This window comes from Mchenga conophoros, linkage group LG3 (assembly GCF_057382185.1).
Source record: "Mchenga conophoros isolate Kocher_MC1m ecotype Shallow Benthic linkage group LG3, M_conophoros_male_GT1.1, whole genome shotgun sequence".
Lineage (NCBI taxonomy): Eukaryota > Metazoa > Chordata > Actinopteri > Cichliformes > Cichlidae > Mchenga > Mchenga conophoros.
The window spans coordinates 83040627-83055592 of NC_140528.1; the positions used below are offsets into that span (position 1 = coordinate 83040627).

Below are 14966 nucleotides of genomic sequence, written 5' to 3' on the forward strand. Positions count from 1 at the left end.
AAGTTAAAAGAAAAAGCGTCTGTTTAAAGGCAGACAAAGCTGAGGTCTAATGTTGTGATGAGTACCTGTGGTGGAGTCAGCTGTGACAGCGCTGTCGGGGCCCAGTGTACAGGTCGGTCTCGGTGTAAGATCTTTGTCCTCTGTGCTGGGAGTCAAAGAGCTGAAGGCTGGCAGTGAGGCCGTAGACGGACTGAACACACTGCTCTTTCTGCCTCCCTGAGAAACACCATCAAACATGTTACCAAATACAAATACACATTACTGCATGTGACAAGGCTGATGTGCATGGGAATGTTGCTCCCATGGTTTCATACTGAACACATTTCTGCATGTTCATCAGATGGAATAATGCCTCTGTGGTGAGTCATGGTGTTTCCTCCCTTCTCCACTGGCATTAGAGGGTGTTCCCAGGACCTCAGCTGTCGAGGGCATTTTACCCCTGCTACAACTGGACCAGACGATAAGCGATTAAAAACCCCACGAGAGGTGCAGCCAATGCTAGGGAGGAGGGGGGTAGTCAAGGGTGAATGCCTGGTGGCTGGGCCCCAGCCAATGGTGCCTGGCCAGCAGCAGCCCAAAGGAAGCCTGCACTCCTTTGGATCCACCACCTGCAGGAGGCGGCCAGAGGGATTCAGTGGCAAATGGATTGGGCAGTGGTCAACTCCTTGGGGGAAAGTTTCTTAAGGTTTAGGATGGCTTAAGGAGCCATCCTAGTTGATACAACTGAGAAGGTGCCTCTGGATTGGGAGATTAGGGCACCCTAGGAGCCTCTGGGCCCCCAGCATCCCTGTGAAGGTCTGTGCTAGGGTACAGGAAAGAAGAATCCAGCAGTTAATGCAATCTTGGATCCAGAAAGAATAAAGCAATTTTTACCCTGGTCATGGAAGGCTGCACCAAATCCTTATTCTCCTGGGGACATTCAAGTTTCCCCAAAAACTCAACACATGTTTTTGGACTTAAATTAGGCATTCAAGGCCTCCCTTGAAGTGTCCTATTATAGTGTTGATAATTATCAGATTGGAATGAAAATAATGAAGAAGCCACTTTGCCTTTGACACACTAGATCCTGCTGGACTGGAACTGAACTGTTGCTAGACAAGCAACAATAAGTTTGGACTCACACATGGTTTGATCACTCAGAGACATTTCCAAGCATTTACAGAGTCAGTACACGGGAGTAGGTTTAGCTGGCTGAGGGGGTTATGCAGCTGGCTAAGTAAGCCTTCTTTACTCTTTATCTCCTTTACATCTATGGCAAATTTAGAACTGCCAGTTAATCTAACGTGCATGTATTTACACTGGGACGAAGCCAGTTACCCAGCGAAACCCCAAGAGGCAGGAGGAGAGCGCACCAGTGCCACACAGAAAGGCCCCAGGTGGGGTCTGAACAAGAGTTACCCACTGTAAAACCACGCCACCTAGAGGCTGGTTGGAACAAATGACCTGTACTGTACTGAGGCAAACGTAGAATTTGAGGAAGGCTAATTTAATTTTAAAGTTAGTAGAACGCACAGGCAGGAAACTGATGGAAAGTCATAATTAAAGCTTTCTGCACAATTTTCACCTTCCATTAAAACACTTATGCTACTTTGCATTTTTAAGCATTTTTTGTAATCTTCAGGTGTACACATATTAAACTAGTATGGAAGAGTAGAAACTTCACATACTACAAAAGTATTCGCTCATCTGCCTTCACACGCATATCGACTTGAAGCCAATTGATTCTATACAAGTTGGAACAGCTGAATTTGATGAGCTGGACAGGTGAGTGAATACCTTTAGCAACATATAAACTAGTATATAAAAGTTGAAGATACACACAGACACAGTATATATGAACAACTCTAGAGTGACTGAATTGTGACAGAGATTTTGTTTATGGTAGAATGATTCACACTCACATCAGCACATGGCACTCTCTTGATGGTTAAACTCCTGAAAGACAAAGGAGCAACAATGGTCATGCTCTAGAAGACAAAGACGTCTTATAATGAAATCCACATCAAGCATAATAGAAACAAGCCGGACATAAAGGCAGGTGCTGGAGATGCTGAGGGTTGGCTAAGAGCAGGACATGAACAAAAATCTGAAGGAAACATTACAACAAAGCAAGCAAACACCAGACGTTCACTGAGGCGGTGCTGGTGTGGAAACCTTTTAGAATCAAACACTATGTAGGAGGTAACAGCTCCCCTCCTATATCCAACGACATCATGGATAAAAAGAAGAAATAGAAAAAAAAAACCTGCACTGTCCAAAATCTAGTCAGTTTTCCACATAATGTGAGGGAATCAGCACAAGCACCACATCAGTGACAAGTAACACAAACCCAAAGAAGTTAACAAAACAAAACACGTACATTTGTGCTAAATCAAACGTGCTCCCAAACTCCAGTTCATGGAGGTTGGGATTAGATCAGATTGAACACAAACCTGCTGATTATACCCAACACACAGACAATGGCTGATTTTCACATCAAGAATAATTCCATGACAAGCAGCTTATTTCAGGTGAATTCAGGTGGGATGGGGAGACATTGGTGTTAGGAAAGGCTAGAGTTAATGGACATGGCCTACCTCAGCTCGAGAGCTTGCTCCACACATTCCAACAGGCTCCTGCAACACGAAGACCTGATGTTTATCTGACTACAGGCCTGAATGGCCCAAGAAGGAATTAACCCAAGGTTTGATCACTGTCTATCATTTCAAACTCAGGCTTAGAGCACTCGTTTTTGTGCCAAGGGTTATTTCCAGTTTACCTACCATCAAACACAACTCACCCAGTTATATGCTTGAAGAGTTGCAGCAGGGATTATATACAGTTGTGGTTAAACGTTTATAAAGCCTTTTAATGGACTTTTAATGATTTATTTTCTTTAATGACTTAAAAAAAACAAGATCTGGGTGTACAAGTTTGAATTTAATTAGAATTTTTGCAGATCCACACAGAGTCAAAAGTTTGGACACATCTTCTCATTTGATGTTTTTCCTTTATTTTTACGACTTTCTACACTGATGTTTTCAGTTTGTAACTACAAATATACGAAGCAAGATATATGGAATTATGTCGCGAAGAAAAAACTGATAAATAATTCTAAATACATCTTATATTTTCAAAGTAGACTTTGCTTTGTTGACAATGCTGCAAACGCTTGGCCTTCTCTCAATGAGCTTCATGATGTAGATGCCTGAAACATCATGTTGATGCACGCTCAATCATCCAGCTAAGGAAATCCACAAAGGTTGATTCTGTTCATCTGGATGTTTTCAGTGGGAGAAACGTTTCGTCACGCATCCAGGTGACTTCTTCAGTCTCAGCTGACTGCAGGTTTCCAATCTTATAAACAGTACATTTGCACAATGACTGAAACCAGCCCACTGAAGGAACAACAACCACTGATCAGTGGCCACGAGTACCATTCACAGAGAGCCTGTGACCTGTGGTATGAGGTCCGGTCAGTAGCTTTGTCTTGTTCTAACTGCTTCAGACAGTCTGTCCCCCTCTTACTGTAAACACTTCCTGGGTCTCGTTTCAGGGGCTCGTGATCAGTTCGACTAGCGGGATGGATGTTTTTCTCCGCTTGGGTGAGCTGTTTGTCAGACAAATTCTTCACCCACTCACTGGACTGACCAACACTCAGAACAATGTGGAAGTCCAAGGAACTCAGTCAAGATCTAAGAAGGAGAATTGTAGGTTTATGCAAATTGTCAGGGTCTCTGCAGATTCAAAGGTCATCAGTTCAAACTTGTACATTAGTACAAGTTATACCACTTTGGGTTTTCTTCCAGACTTTGACAAACACCCTTGGATGACAGGAAATGAGCCGGGGCGTTAAAGAACAACCCACAAATCACCAAGGTTCAAGACTCAAGACTGGCATGGACCAGAAACTGCTCAACACCAGCATCACTGTCAACAATGAAGACAGTTTTACATCACCATAGCCTGAGAGGGTGCTAACCAAGCAAGAAGCTCCTGCTCCAAAATCGACACAAGCTTGAGGGAAATTTGCAGCTGCCCACATGAACAAGCCAAACGCCTTCTAGAGAAAGGTAGTTTGGTATGTGTGGAGGAGTAAAGGTGAGTCTTTCAAACCTGAGAACACTGTCAAGTGTAGTGGTGATAGCATCATGCTTTGGGGCTGTTTTGCTGCCGGTGGTAATGGTAGGCTACACAAAGTGGGACACTGCAGGACAATGATCCCAAACACACATCAACATACATCGCTGGTTCTAGAATGGATAAAACAAACATGACGCTTATGAAATCACCTTTCCAAAGCTCTGACCTCAGCTGAGGTCGGGTCTGTACCAGGAAACCAACCAATTTACCAAGTTTTCCAAGAACAGTGGTTCGATAGAATTACACCAGAAGCTTGTTGATGACTACCAACAGTGTCCAGTCACAACTTGTTAAGAAATATTTAAACAAAACTGCATATGCAGCCAGCATATATACTTTGACTCTATGTGGATTAGTGAAAATCAAAACTTTATTTAAAGTTTGGTGTTTTTTTAAGTCATTAAAGATGTTGTTGTGTTGATTAAAGCCCAGAGTGGACGTAAACATCTGATCACAACTGTAAACGATTCCTTTGTGCACATGTCATCATTTTAAAAACAAAATAAAAGAAATTAAATAGAATATGCAACCATCTTTTTTTCATAAATATACACTTATTGGCCACTTTATTAGGTACACTTGTGGGTACACTCGATTTTTGCCGGTCGTTGCTCATTAATGCAAACATCTGTTGGACTTGAAGTTCAAACTGAGCATCAGGAAGAGAAGTGACGTGTGAAACGAGTGTACCCATTTTCTGACAGCTGCTTCAGCAGGATAACGGTCTTAAAAATGACAGCGAGTTCACTGTGCTCCGCGGTCAAAGGTCTCAGTGCAATCCTGGATGTGCAGCAGCAGTGCATGCAATGCCATCATGTCAGTTTGAACCGAAGTCTCTAAGGAATGTTTTCAGCACCCTGTTGAATCTTTGGCATGAAGGCAAAAGGGTCCAACACAGCACTACCAACGTGTACGTGATAAAGGGGCCAATAGTATAGTCTCCATTATTTTAACTGGCACCTGGAAGTATCCAGACATACGGAGCATTACTTCATTATCACAATCTGTGAATAACGCAGTTAGATTGGATCAGCTGGAGGGCAGAGGCACAAACTAACTAAACAGAGTCTGCAGTTGATTCGTGTTTTGTTTGTTTATTGTTTGTTTATTCATCCACTCTTACTGCAAACAGTTAACGTATGCAGTTAGAATAAATCATACTAAATTTCTTTTTGTTTATTTGTTTTTACTACAGGTTACTCCTCATTGCTCTGGGAGGACACTCTGTTCTGTTGGTACCTGCAGTAATACTGTTCTCATACTGTATGGATAAGCTGGCATTCTGGCCACATAGGAACCACATGTATACTTTTATGAGTTATGATTTATGGTGCTACATCCTGGAAAAAAATACCGAAATCACTCCATGTTGGCTGAACAAAGCAAACACCTGCTAAAATAATTCATGCAAAGTTTTTTCTAAACTTATACATGCTACCCATCAGTTGGATTTTGTAAATAAAAACAAAACAAACAACAATATAAAAATCCAGATAAGTTAGCCTAGCCCAGTCTACAAATGACTGATGCAGCTACCTGCTACCTGACAGAGTAACAATCAACCACAGCAGAACACAACTTCCCTCCAGCTGATCCAATCTAGCAACTTTTTAAATGCACCTTGTTATATTATAGTGTGCAGTGTGCCAATGTGACATCTCAACAGCCAAAAACAACGATATTTAATAAGCAACTGAAGAAAGATGAAACAAAGGTCTTACGGTGAGCCTCCTTCATCTCCAGACAGACTCCAGTCATCATAACAGGCCTGCAGAAAGGAAAAGCCAAACACAACCTTTGGTCAAATCCGCGTGTTGTCATGGACTGAATGCCATCAGTATACCTGCAGGAAACATGCATTACCAAGTCAGGATAAGGCTCTGTCACTTTCCTCAGCGGAGGCCCAAACTTCACCTGGTCAACTGCAAAAAGAACACAACACTGGGCTTAGCACGCTAACAAAGGCAGACCAACACATTCACACACAATCCCGGTACTTTCACAGTGTTTACGGTGCACCGATTCCCATCGGTGTGCATTCCAGAGATAACCTGTGACATCAGCAGTGAACAAGGGCCGAGTGAAGTCTGCAGCCCTGACCCCACACATCAGGTGAGCACAGATATCCGAGAATAACATTTTTACTCGATGACAAAGTGTCATTGAGAAGAGACGTCTGAACACAATATCAAAAGGTTTATAAGCATTTAGGGGCTGATAAATAGTAGCTACTGGTTTCAAATGAGAGACAAGATGACAGCTAGTTTAGAAGCTCCCACAGTAAAGCTTTTAAAAATGACATTAGATGGCTTATTCTACCTGTAGTATATCAGAGTATGACATTTGTCATTAATGTTAAAGCCTGGAACACGCCTGTGTGTGGGGAGTGACAGCTGACATGCATCACAGTACCGCTGGAAGAAGACACGCCTCCTTCAATTCAATAGAAGTATTTGTATTCCTAAGTATGTGTGTGTGTCTTAATGCTCAGTCAAAGTGACACTTTTGATTGCAGGTCAGGCAAAGTAACAAATCGAATGAACATATGCTTGAATTGGAATGTATCAAATGTACACTGATATTGAGTCAGGGCCCAAACAGGGATGGAGCTGGGTGCAAAAAACAGCATCACCAGTCAAAGAAATTTAAAAATTAAAAAGAAAAAAAAAAAAATCACACTGAAATTATGATAAGAAATAGAAATGTGAGGTAAAAAGAAAAGGTTTCACTGTTGGTATTCAGTCAGTTTTAGGGTGTTAGCAATTTAAACTAAAAGTCCAAGATGATAGGAATACCAACAGCCAGGTAATAAGACAAATAAGAACAGGGCACAAAATGCGACCAAGGAGTATTTATAACATCAGTTTAGGCAATTCCTTGCACTGCTTTCTTGAGGCAACAAGTCAAAACATCAAGTAATGGCTCGATATGCATCAAATCTCACCACTAGATGTCATTAGACTGCAGTTAACTGGATTCTGTCTTTTTACATCTCCCAATTCAAGTGGAGAATCTCAGCTACTACTGCTGTACATGTAGTACACAGTACTGTGATGTCATTACTGTACAGGATGAAACAAGGTGAAAACACTGGTTTCCATAGTAATCAGATAGTTAGTTAGCAGTGCTTTCTTTTAAGATCGTTTAAACTAGTCATTAGTTTGTTTGTAAAGAAATTAGAAATTGCACACATGTGGCAGCATGCAAGGTCTTCGACTAAGATCTGCAGAACAGCTTTTATTAGCATCATGCCTCAGTTTCTCTAATGACTTCACTGTGATGTGAAAGGAGGAAGCACAGCGATCACATGATCATTTCGCTTTGAAGCAGGAGATGAGGAAATGACTAAACCAGAAAGCAGAAGCTGCTGCTGCGTTTCGGCTCAGTTACTTTGCAAGGTGTTGCTGAACGCCTGCAAGTGAATTTGAATAAGAAGTCCAAAGTTTTTCTGTTTGAAATGGGATCAAAGGAGCGGTCTACAAAAATGCTCTCAACATTTCAAAAGTTAATCTTCTGATTCAATCACCTCAACAAAGTGAATACTTTGGAAACTATTTTGCCCAGCAGTCATCGGTTGCTCATGTCACAGTTATGGTTAGTCATGTTACTGCATGAAGATCATCGTGCAGAAACATGCAGCAGAACACCAACACCTTACTGTTGCAGAGCAGGGCTTGGTGAAGGCTAATTACTGCATTACTGTATTTTCAAGTAATTATTTGTATTGAGTAATGCAGCAGAAGCTCAGCAAAGGACGACAGCAACAAGAAGATGATGGACAAAGGTGAGAAAACTGGTTTTCAGGCTCGTCAGTTGTAAAAAGGTTAGAAACTGCACATTTATCGAGACAACTTCCATCCAAATATGCAAAAGCTGGAGGGACACAGTGTAGCAGTAAGACTGAATGACCTTCCTATACTTCCCCAGACTCATGTACATGAACTGGCTGTGCTAAATAAACCAGTAATCTTGTTTCTGATACTATTTAATCAATACTAAAAGCATAGAGGTGTAACACACAGACCATGGCACTAACAATATACATTGTATCAGTGTTGACAATGACAGATACAGTATATGATACATTGTAGCACCTGTGTAAGCCTCTAAAACCATACTGGTCAAAGGGCAGTGCAGGTGTTTGTGGCTTACGGGGCTGTGTCTAGCACACTAGACTACACTAGTAAGGGAAGTTGAGGTCAACACCAGACTGATTTATGATTTGGTGTGTGAATACAGTCTGTCACACCAGGAACACAAGCAGCCCATTGGCATCTGAGCAGTATGAAGTCAGACAGCAGGCATGTTCCCAGCGCCATCCTCTGACGAGGCCTCCGTCCCACACGTGTGGATGGTTACAGAGCGAGAGCAGCAGTCAGCACGCTCACTGAGGGGCTTTTGTTTCTATTCATATTCTACAAGCTGCTTCGCTGAATACAATGGGACAATGAAACCACTCTCCCAGTACAACCGACATATATTATATGTACACATATGTACACACAGGCACACATTCAGCCATCAAGTGCACTGCACAGTGTAGTGCATCAGAGACAAGCTGCAGGGTTTTTATTCCCTTTGTTCCATTCTAGCACAAAGCCGGTGACCTCACTGTGACGACGAGACGCCAGGAATCTCATCCTGCTATGTTTAAGGAACCACCCACTGTGTGCGTGTGTGTGGAAGGGGCGGGACTCACATTGTTGTTCAGACGGTGTCCTTTCCACAGGCAGGTGTTTCCCTGCTGACTGAATCTTGTCAGGAGCCATTACCCCAACCTGTCAAGACAGCAAAAACCGTACAGACACAAATCACTGTGGAAACAAGTCAATCCCAGCTTTTCCGAAGGAAGAGCATTTCTGTAAGTTCACCTCTGTACATCATCACAGTGGATTTGGAATCAAACAATCAAGATGTGATTAAAGTGCAGATTTTCAGTCCCCATCTTCAGAGGCTCACAGTGACTGTTTGGATGTTCTTGGATGAACTTTAGACTAAATGCAGGTTTCCTCCCTTCAGTGCTCTGTCAGGCCTTTACTGCAGCCACGTCCCACTGCAGCTGGTTTGCTGGTCACTCTCTACGTGCAGTTTTGTTTTCAGTCACTGACAAGCACGCTCTGTGGGGCTGATATCAGGTGACTGACTTGACCATTGGAAATTGAGAATTCTTGGGTTTAGCAGTTTGCTCGCTGTTATGTGCACAGTGAAGCTCTGTCTGGTTAGTTTTGCAGCGTGAGGTTATCGCCCTGTGCACTCCTGAATTCATCCAGCAGTCACATCATCAATAAACTCTACTGACCTGGCTTCACTGGCAGCCATGCATGCAACCGATCTCCTTCTCTATACTTTTGTCTTCTCGTTGTTCTGGTACAAGTTCATCTTTCCAGACTGGACATGCTCCAAAGGTGTTTTCAGTCAAAGTCTAATATGGCCTTCATGTTCCCGAGTGTAACCAGTGGATTGCACCTTGTTGTAAACTCTGTATTTCCATTTGTGAAGGCTTCTCTTGAAAACAATATTAAGACGACCTCATCGATAGTGTTCTTGCAGAGTGTAGGTTTCCTTTTACCAAAGTACCAGATTGTTGATTTCCAGAGAAAAAGAACCCAAATGATCCATGTTGAAAGCTCCAGATATTTAGTCCGTTTAACTCCTTGTGAAATAGAGCGGAAACACGAGTGTTCAGTCACTTTTAAGCGTCTGAAATGGAACACCATGTTTAGAAAAGACACTAACCCTAAACAGGTAACACACTACTCGAATGAAGCTGCACGTTGATAACATCTTAATTGTTTGGTTTCAAATCCACAGTGTACAAAATCAAATGTCCTTATCCAGTGAGTTTAGCTACGCTGTGAGAACTGACCTCCAGCTCAATGTCATCCATGGTGTTTGTGTGGGGAGTGTGGAGCTCGGGGTTGTTGGCCATGTCCAGCAGCTCAATGATCAAGTTACGGGTCAACAGCTGTGTCACAAACGGATGCTAAAGAAAGAAGGCACACACCTTAAACGGGAAATGATGGCGCTAATCTCAGGTCTCTCTTTCGCTTTGTTTTTGTCTTACAGTACAAAGAAAATAAAGTTTCTTATGTCTGATGTGCAGCAACAAGTGAAAGAGAGCAACATTTTACATAACACTGGCTCTGCTCTTTGACCACTGCAAACCTGCGGTCGACTTTCGACATTTCAGAAATCTCTTGCCTGAAGAAGCCTGAAGCTCTAGAGTCCATATTCGAACCCTTCATGGCTGTGACATTGACACTGTTAATTGTTACAAATACTTAAGATTGCTCAGCTCGCTGAGAAACACATGGAGGACATGGAAAATAAAAGACTAAGACATTATGTTTCTGTGTGCAAATAATGTAACAATGTAACAAATGCAAAAATGCAAATAATGTAACAATGTAACAAATGCAAACATGCAAATAATGTAACAATGTAACAAATGCAAACATGCAAATAATGTAACAATGTAACTAGATTTTTAGAAATGCGGTATTAAAGCTCTTACTCTGTTTAACAGTACTTGGGAGATACATTTCAAAAATGACATTTTCATAAATCTGTCCACTTCTGTATTATTTCTAAACTGACTATGAGGTCCAATCAAAAAGCAGGACGTATGCGACTGTGTATGAAAGAAATTAAAGGCATAACACAAACGGTATGAGCATGTTTGCAGGTGAATGTTGTAAAAAGTACTTTGATAACAGCTGATAGCAGCCAGTCTCATTGCAAAACATGCCACATAGAAAAAAAAAAACCAAACCCAATTAGCTATAAATGTAATTTTGGGGTACTGTGGCCATACAGCAAGAAGGTCCTGGGCTCAGATCAGCTGGTGGCCTTTCTGTGTCTGGGTACTCCAGCTTCCTTCCTGTCCTGGGTGCACCCCACCTCCCATTCCCCACAGCCCTTAACTGGATGGAGATGGACAGAACTATATCTCCACCAGCAGAGCAAGCGACCCACGCACTGAGGGCTCGGATGTTTTTGATCGTACATCATTTGATATCTGCTGATTTGACAGCTCTGTAATATTTGTAGCAAAATGTGACATTTAGATTTTGTGTAATATCACATGTTCATCAGCATGTGAAATTTTACTGAATAGCTCCCAGTATAAACTGTACAAATGCAATGCAATCATTTCCAGTCGCTCTCGTAACAGCCAGCCTCGGCCAACCACCTCCCTTTGTGCTAATGTTACAAACAGAAGAGAAAGATGCGCTTACAGCTACTGTACACACAACAGTGCCAGTGTGAAGACGGACGGTTGGTTCGTTTTTCCTTGTTTAGTGACAAACTAACCTGCAGCAGTGTCTCAGCTGAGGGCCGCTTACGAGTGCTTTTAATGAGAGACATCTTCACAAAGCTATGGAAGCCAGCAGACCTGCAGACAGAGGAAGACAAAGATACATGTATCAGCAGTGAGGAAGATACTGATCAGATCACAGGTGCTTATGCACTTGAATTTCAGACCATCAGCAGCACATTTACCACTTGGCTTTGTCCTTAAGTTTTGGAGGCTGGAAGCTGCTCTTGGACATCAGCATCAGCGCTCTGAAAAACAGTGTGAGAGACGTCACTGGACTGGAAAATGTCCAAGCAGCAATCACCCAGAGTCTGCCAAGTCTGTCTGTCTCCAACTGTTTGTCCAGTCCCCATTGTTTGTGCTGACTCACCTCATTGGGTGCAGGTCAAACATGGGCGGCTGCAGCTCTGCCAGCTCGATGGCAGTGATGTCGACGGCCCAGATATCACACAGGTGGTTATAGCCACCCTTCTTCTCCACCGCAGCCACCTCTGGAGCCATCCTGCTCAGAGAGGAAGAGTTAGTGGGCCTGATTCGCAAACAGGTGTGTCCAGGAGTCAACCACTCATTAACTTTCAATGACAAATCTGTGAAACATCAATATTTGAAGATGGCAGCTGACTGCGAGCGGTCTGTGGCTTTGTTAGAAACTTGATCCTTGAAGTGATCAGGTATCGTTGCAATAACTGTAGCAGTGCTTCACCTAAAGATAAATATGTTTACCTATATGGAGAAAGACAGGTCGTGTGTTTTTTATCACTTTATTGTAAATCGAACTAAAACAAATCTGTCCTTTGCACATTTTCTTTCATAGACTTTGGTTTAGTAGATGCTTTCTGAGGGTTAGTCGGCAACTCATAGACTGACAGACATAGACATGCCATGAAAGTACGAGCACAGGAAAGCTCATCCCAGCACACACACGGGACTGATACTCCTCCTCCATTCTGCGGCTGCTGATGCAAGCCCGCTCTTATGAGGCGGATCGATTTGTCTTGTTAATTCTGATAACGTATGAGGTTAAAAACCCTAACCTTAAACAGGCTGATATATTGAACCGAGGCTATAAAACAGACACGAATTCAGCTAAAGTGAAAGCAGAACACTTAACTGATACTGTGACACAAAAGCACAATAGATGAACCTACAGCTGAGCATAAAGACAAAGAGCGCTGGCAGCATACCAAGCTCACAGTGATAGCAGCACTGTAGAAAAACAGAGAGGTCTGTGTCACCATCGACAGACAGACACTGTTTGCTCAGGGTTTGGTAAGGTTAGGGTTAGTGGTGATGTATTCATCTTACCAGTAAGGAGTTCCAATAAATGACTTCCTCTTGGCCACAGAGGCACTGATCTCTGCTGCGATTCCAAAATCAGCTGGACACAGAGGAGAGACGCAGGGTCACAGTGCAGCTAAAATCCAACATCGTGCTTACCTAAGCCTGCATAAGTACTGCAAATCACACTGACCCAGTTTCACATCTCCACGCTCGGTCAAAAGGATATTGGCTCCCTGCAAAGACAATAAAGATCCAAGCTTGTTCACAGGATGATCCACAGTCTGAGCGTCACTATTAAACAGTAACAACTAAACAGCTGTACCTTTATGTCCCTGTGCATTTTGCCAGTTTCGTGCAAGTGATACAGGCCCTGGAAAAGATGGAAATCAGCCGATTACTGTGAGAATGTATTTAATTACTGCTTAAGTCATGGTTTACAACACTGAACTGGGAAGAGAGAGAAAACATACAGCTGAACTGACTGACTAACAGTCTCCAGGGGTGGCAGAGCGCAGCCAATGATTTGGGCGGTGTTAATGACCCACTGCACAGCACTCCACCCAGGCAGTAGGAGAGCATGCTGTCCCATCTTCATCTAGTCTTGCATGATCAGGAACAATATCTCTATGTTTCCTTAGTTTGATTTTTGTAACCTTTACGTGCTTTGAATGCAGACTCACTGATCGTGTACAGCACTGGTGAAAGTTTTGGAAGCACTTTTTCTGGTGTTTTTTGCTGTCAGTCTGCAAAGCTGATCATCCAACAAAGCTTTGAGTGGGCAGAAGGTCACGGTCTATGAAAACACAGTGTGCCGTATGGCTGCTGTGGCTCAAGAGGTCAGGTGGGTTTTCCAGCACCACCAGAATGTTGGCAGCTCCTCCCACCTGCGTATCCACCCGCCCCTGGTAAAGACACTGAACCGCATCCTACGCATTTATTGCGGTGAGCATGTGTGTGTGATTGTTTAAAAGGAATTAAAGGAATAAAATGAACTGCAGTGTGAGTACAACTGTATATAGGTGAAAGGGACTTGTAGCACTTCGTTAGAAAGAAAAGAGCTATATCAGGACCAGACCATTTATCATGTTCTACTGCAGAGGCAGTTTCAGAACATCTACAATGCACTTAGTGGTCTGGCACGACTGGAGCTGCTCTGAAGTTGGGAAAAAACACATGACTCATTGTGTCAGCAGGGTGTCTGTAAAGACTTTGCAGTGCAACAGTAACAAGCTTCCTGGACTGAAAAGCCTTACCTGGAGAGTTTCCCTGCACACAAATGCTATCTGCTTCTCCTTCAGTGGACCCGTCACTGTGGAAAAGAGTCTGATTAACAGCTGTGAGACATGAGAGTAAGAGTGGATCATTGTGCCTACTTCCACATCTGCTTTATACCAACTATTCAAATGACTGAGCGTTAAAGTGGTAGTTACAGTTGGACATGCTGGGAAATGCTTCAGCTGCCTCACTCAGACTCATCGGGTGGAAACAGTACTCATATAGTTATGTTTAAACAGCTCCACTATGGTCGTATTCATCCTTATTGGCTCATTTGGAAAGTGTAACGACAGAAAGAAATGCAACATATAGCTTTAATTTGTGATTTTAGCTTTTTAGTTGTTTCTTGCTTTGCAGTGCCTAAAAATAATTCCTGGTCCTGAGAAGGAAACATTTCCTCTTATTCCTCTCTCTTTGAGTAGTTCACCACTTATATGTTAGGCTAGCAGTCTTTGTTTTTATTTTAATACATATTAGTTGGTTCACAGAAGGACAAACTAGAATCTATGACTGATAATTATTTAATTACATTTCCCTTAATGACAATCCTTTCTCGTATCCAATCCACGTGAGGTACATTCAGAGATTCACCCAGTCAATCACAGGCCCTCATTACTAAGAATGGACGACACTAATTTAATCACATGCTGTGAATTCAGCCGATCGAGGACAGTAGATGCGTCGTGTTCTGACATGAATTTTAGATGTGTGTGTTTTTACCATGGTAGATATCCTGCAGGGAGCCTCCACCGCAGTACTCCATGCAGATCCACAGCTTGGTGTTTCTAAAGAGAGACACTCAGCTTTTATTTGACATGTCTGACATGCGTGCTGCTCTCTGTGGCTGAACAGCTGTGCAGGCATTGGTTAAAAACAAGTACTGCGTTTAAGAAGGAAGCAGACAGGCCTTAATATAATGAAGTCAATGCATTTACTCCCACAAGCACACAGTATCATGCATGAGCTGGTG

The 14966-nt window shown here is 42.7% G+C and overlaps 1 protein-coding gene across 2 annotated transcripts in view; it reads right to left on the minus strand.

Annotated features, from left to right (window-relative positions):
• The window catches only part of LOC146581136 (mitogen-activated protein kinase kinase kinase kinase 2-like), a 30685-nt gene that overhangs the window by 14031 nt on the left and 1688 nt on the right, over window positions 1-14966 (minus strand). Inside the window, exons 3-17 of one of the 2 annotated variants that reach the window (XM_085267507.1) lie at window positions 14717-14781; window positions 13975-14030; window positions 13044-13091; window positions 12912-12954; window positions 12746-12818; window positions 11811-11942; window positions 11626-11688; window positions 11437-11518; window positions 9989-10105; window positions 8822-8900; window positions 5986-6044; window positions 5844-5890; window positions 2577-2615; window positions 1902-1935; window positions 66-216 (exon numbers count right to left, since the gene is read on the minus strand). In XM_085267507.1, coding sequence (XP_085123633.1) covers window positions 66-216; window positions 1902-1935; window positions 2577-2615; window positions 5844-5890; window positions 5986-6044; window positions 8822-8900; window positions 9989-10105; window positions 11437-11518; window positions 11626-11688; window positions 11811-11942; window positions 12746-12818; window positions 12912-12954; window positions 13044-13091; window positions 13975-14030; window positions 14717-14781 — 1088 coding nt within the window. The remainder of the gene's footprint in view (window positions 1-65; window positions 217-1901; window positions 1936-2576; window positions 2616-5843; window positions 5891-5985; window positions 6045-8821; window positions 8901-9988; window positions 10106-11436; window positions 11519-11625; window positions 11689-11810; window positions 11943-12745; window positions 12819-12911; window positions 12955-13043; window positions 13092-13974; window positions 14031-14716; window positions 14782-14966) is intronic. The other variant, XM_085267508.1, reaches the window with a different exon arrangement.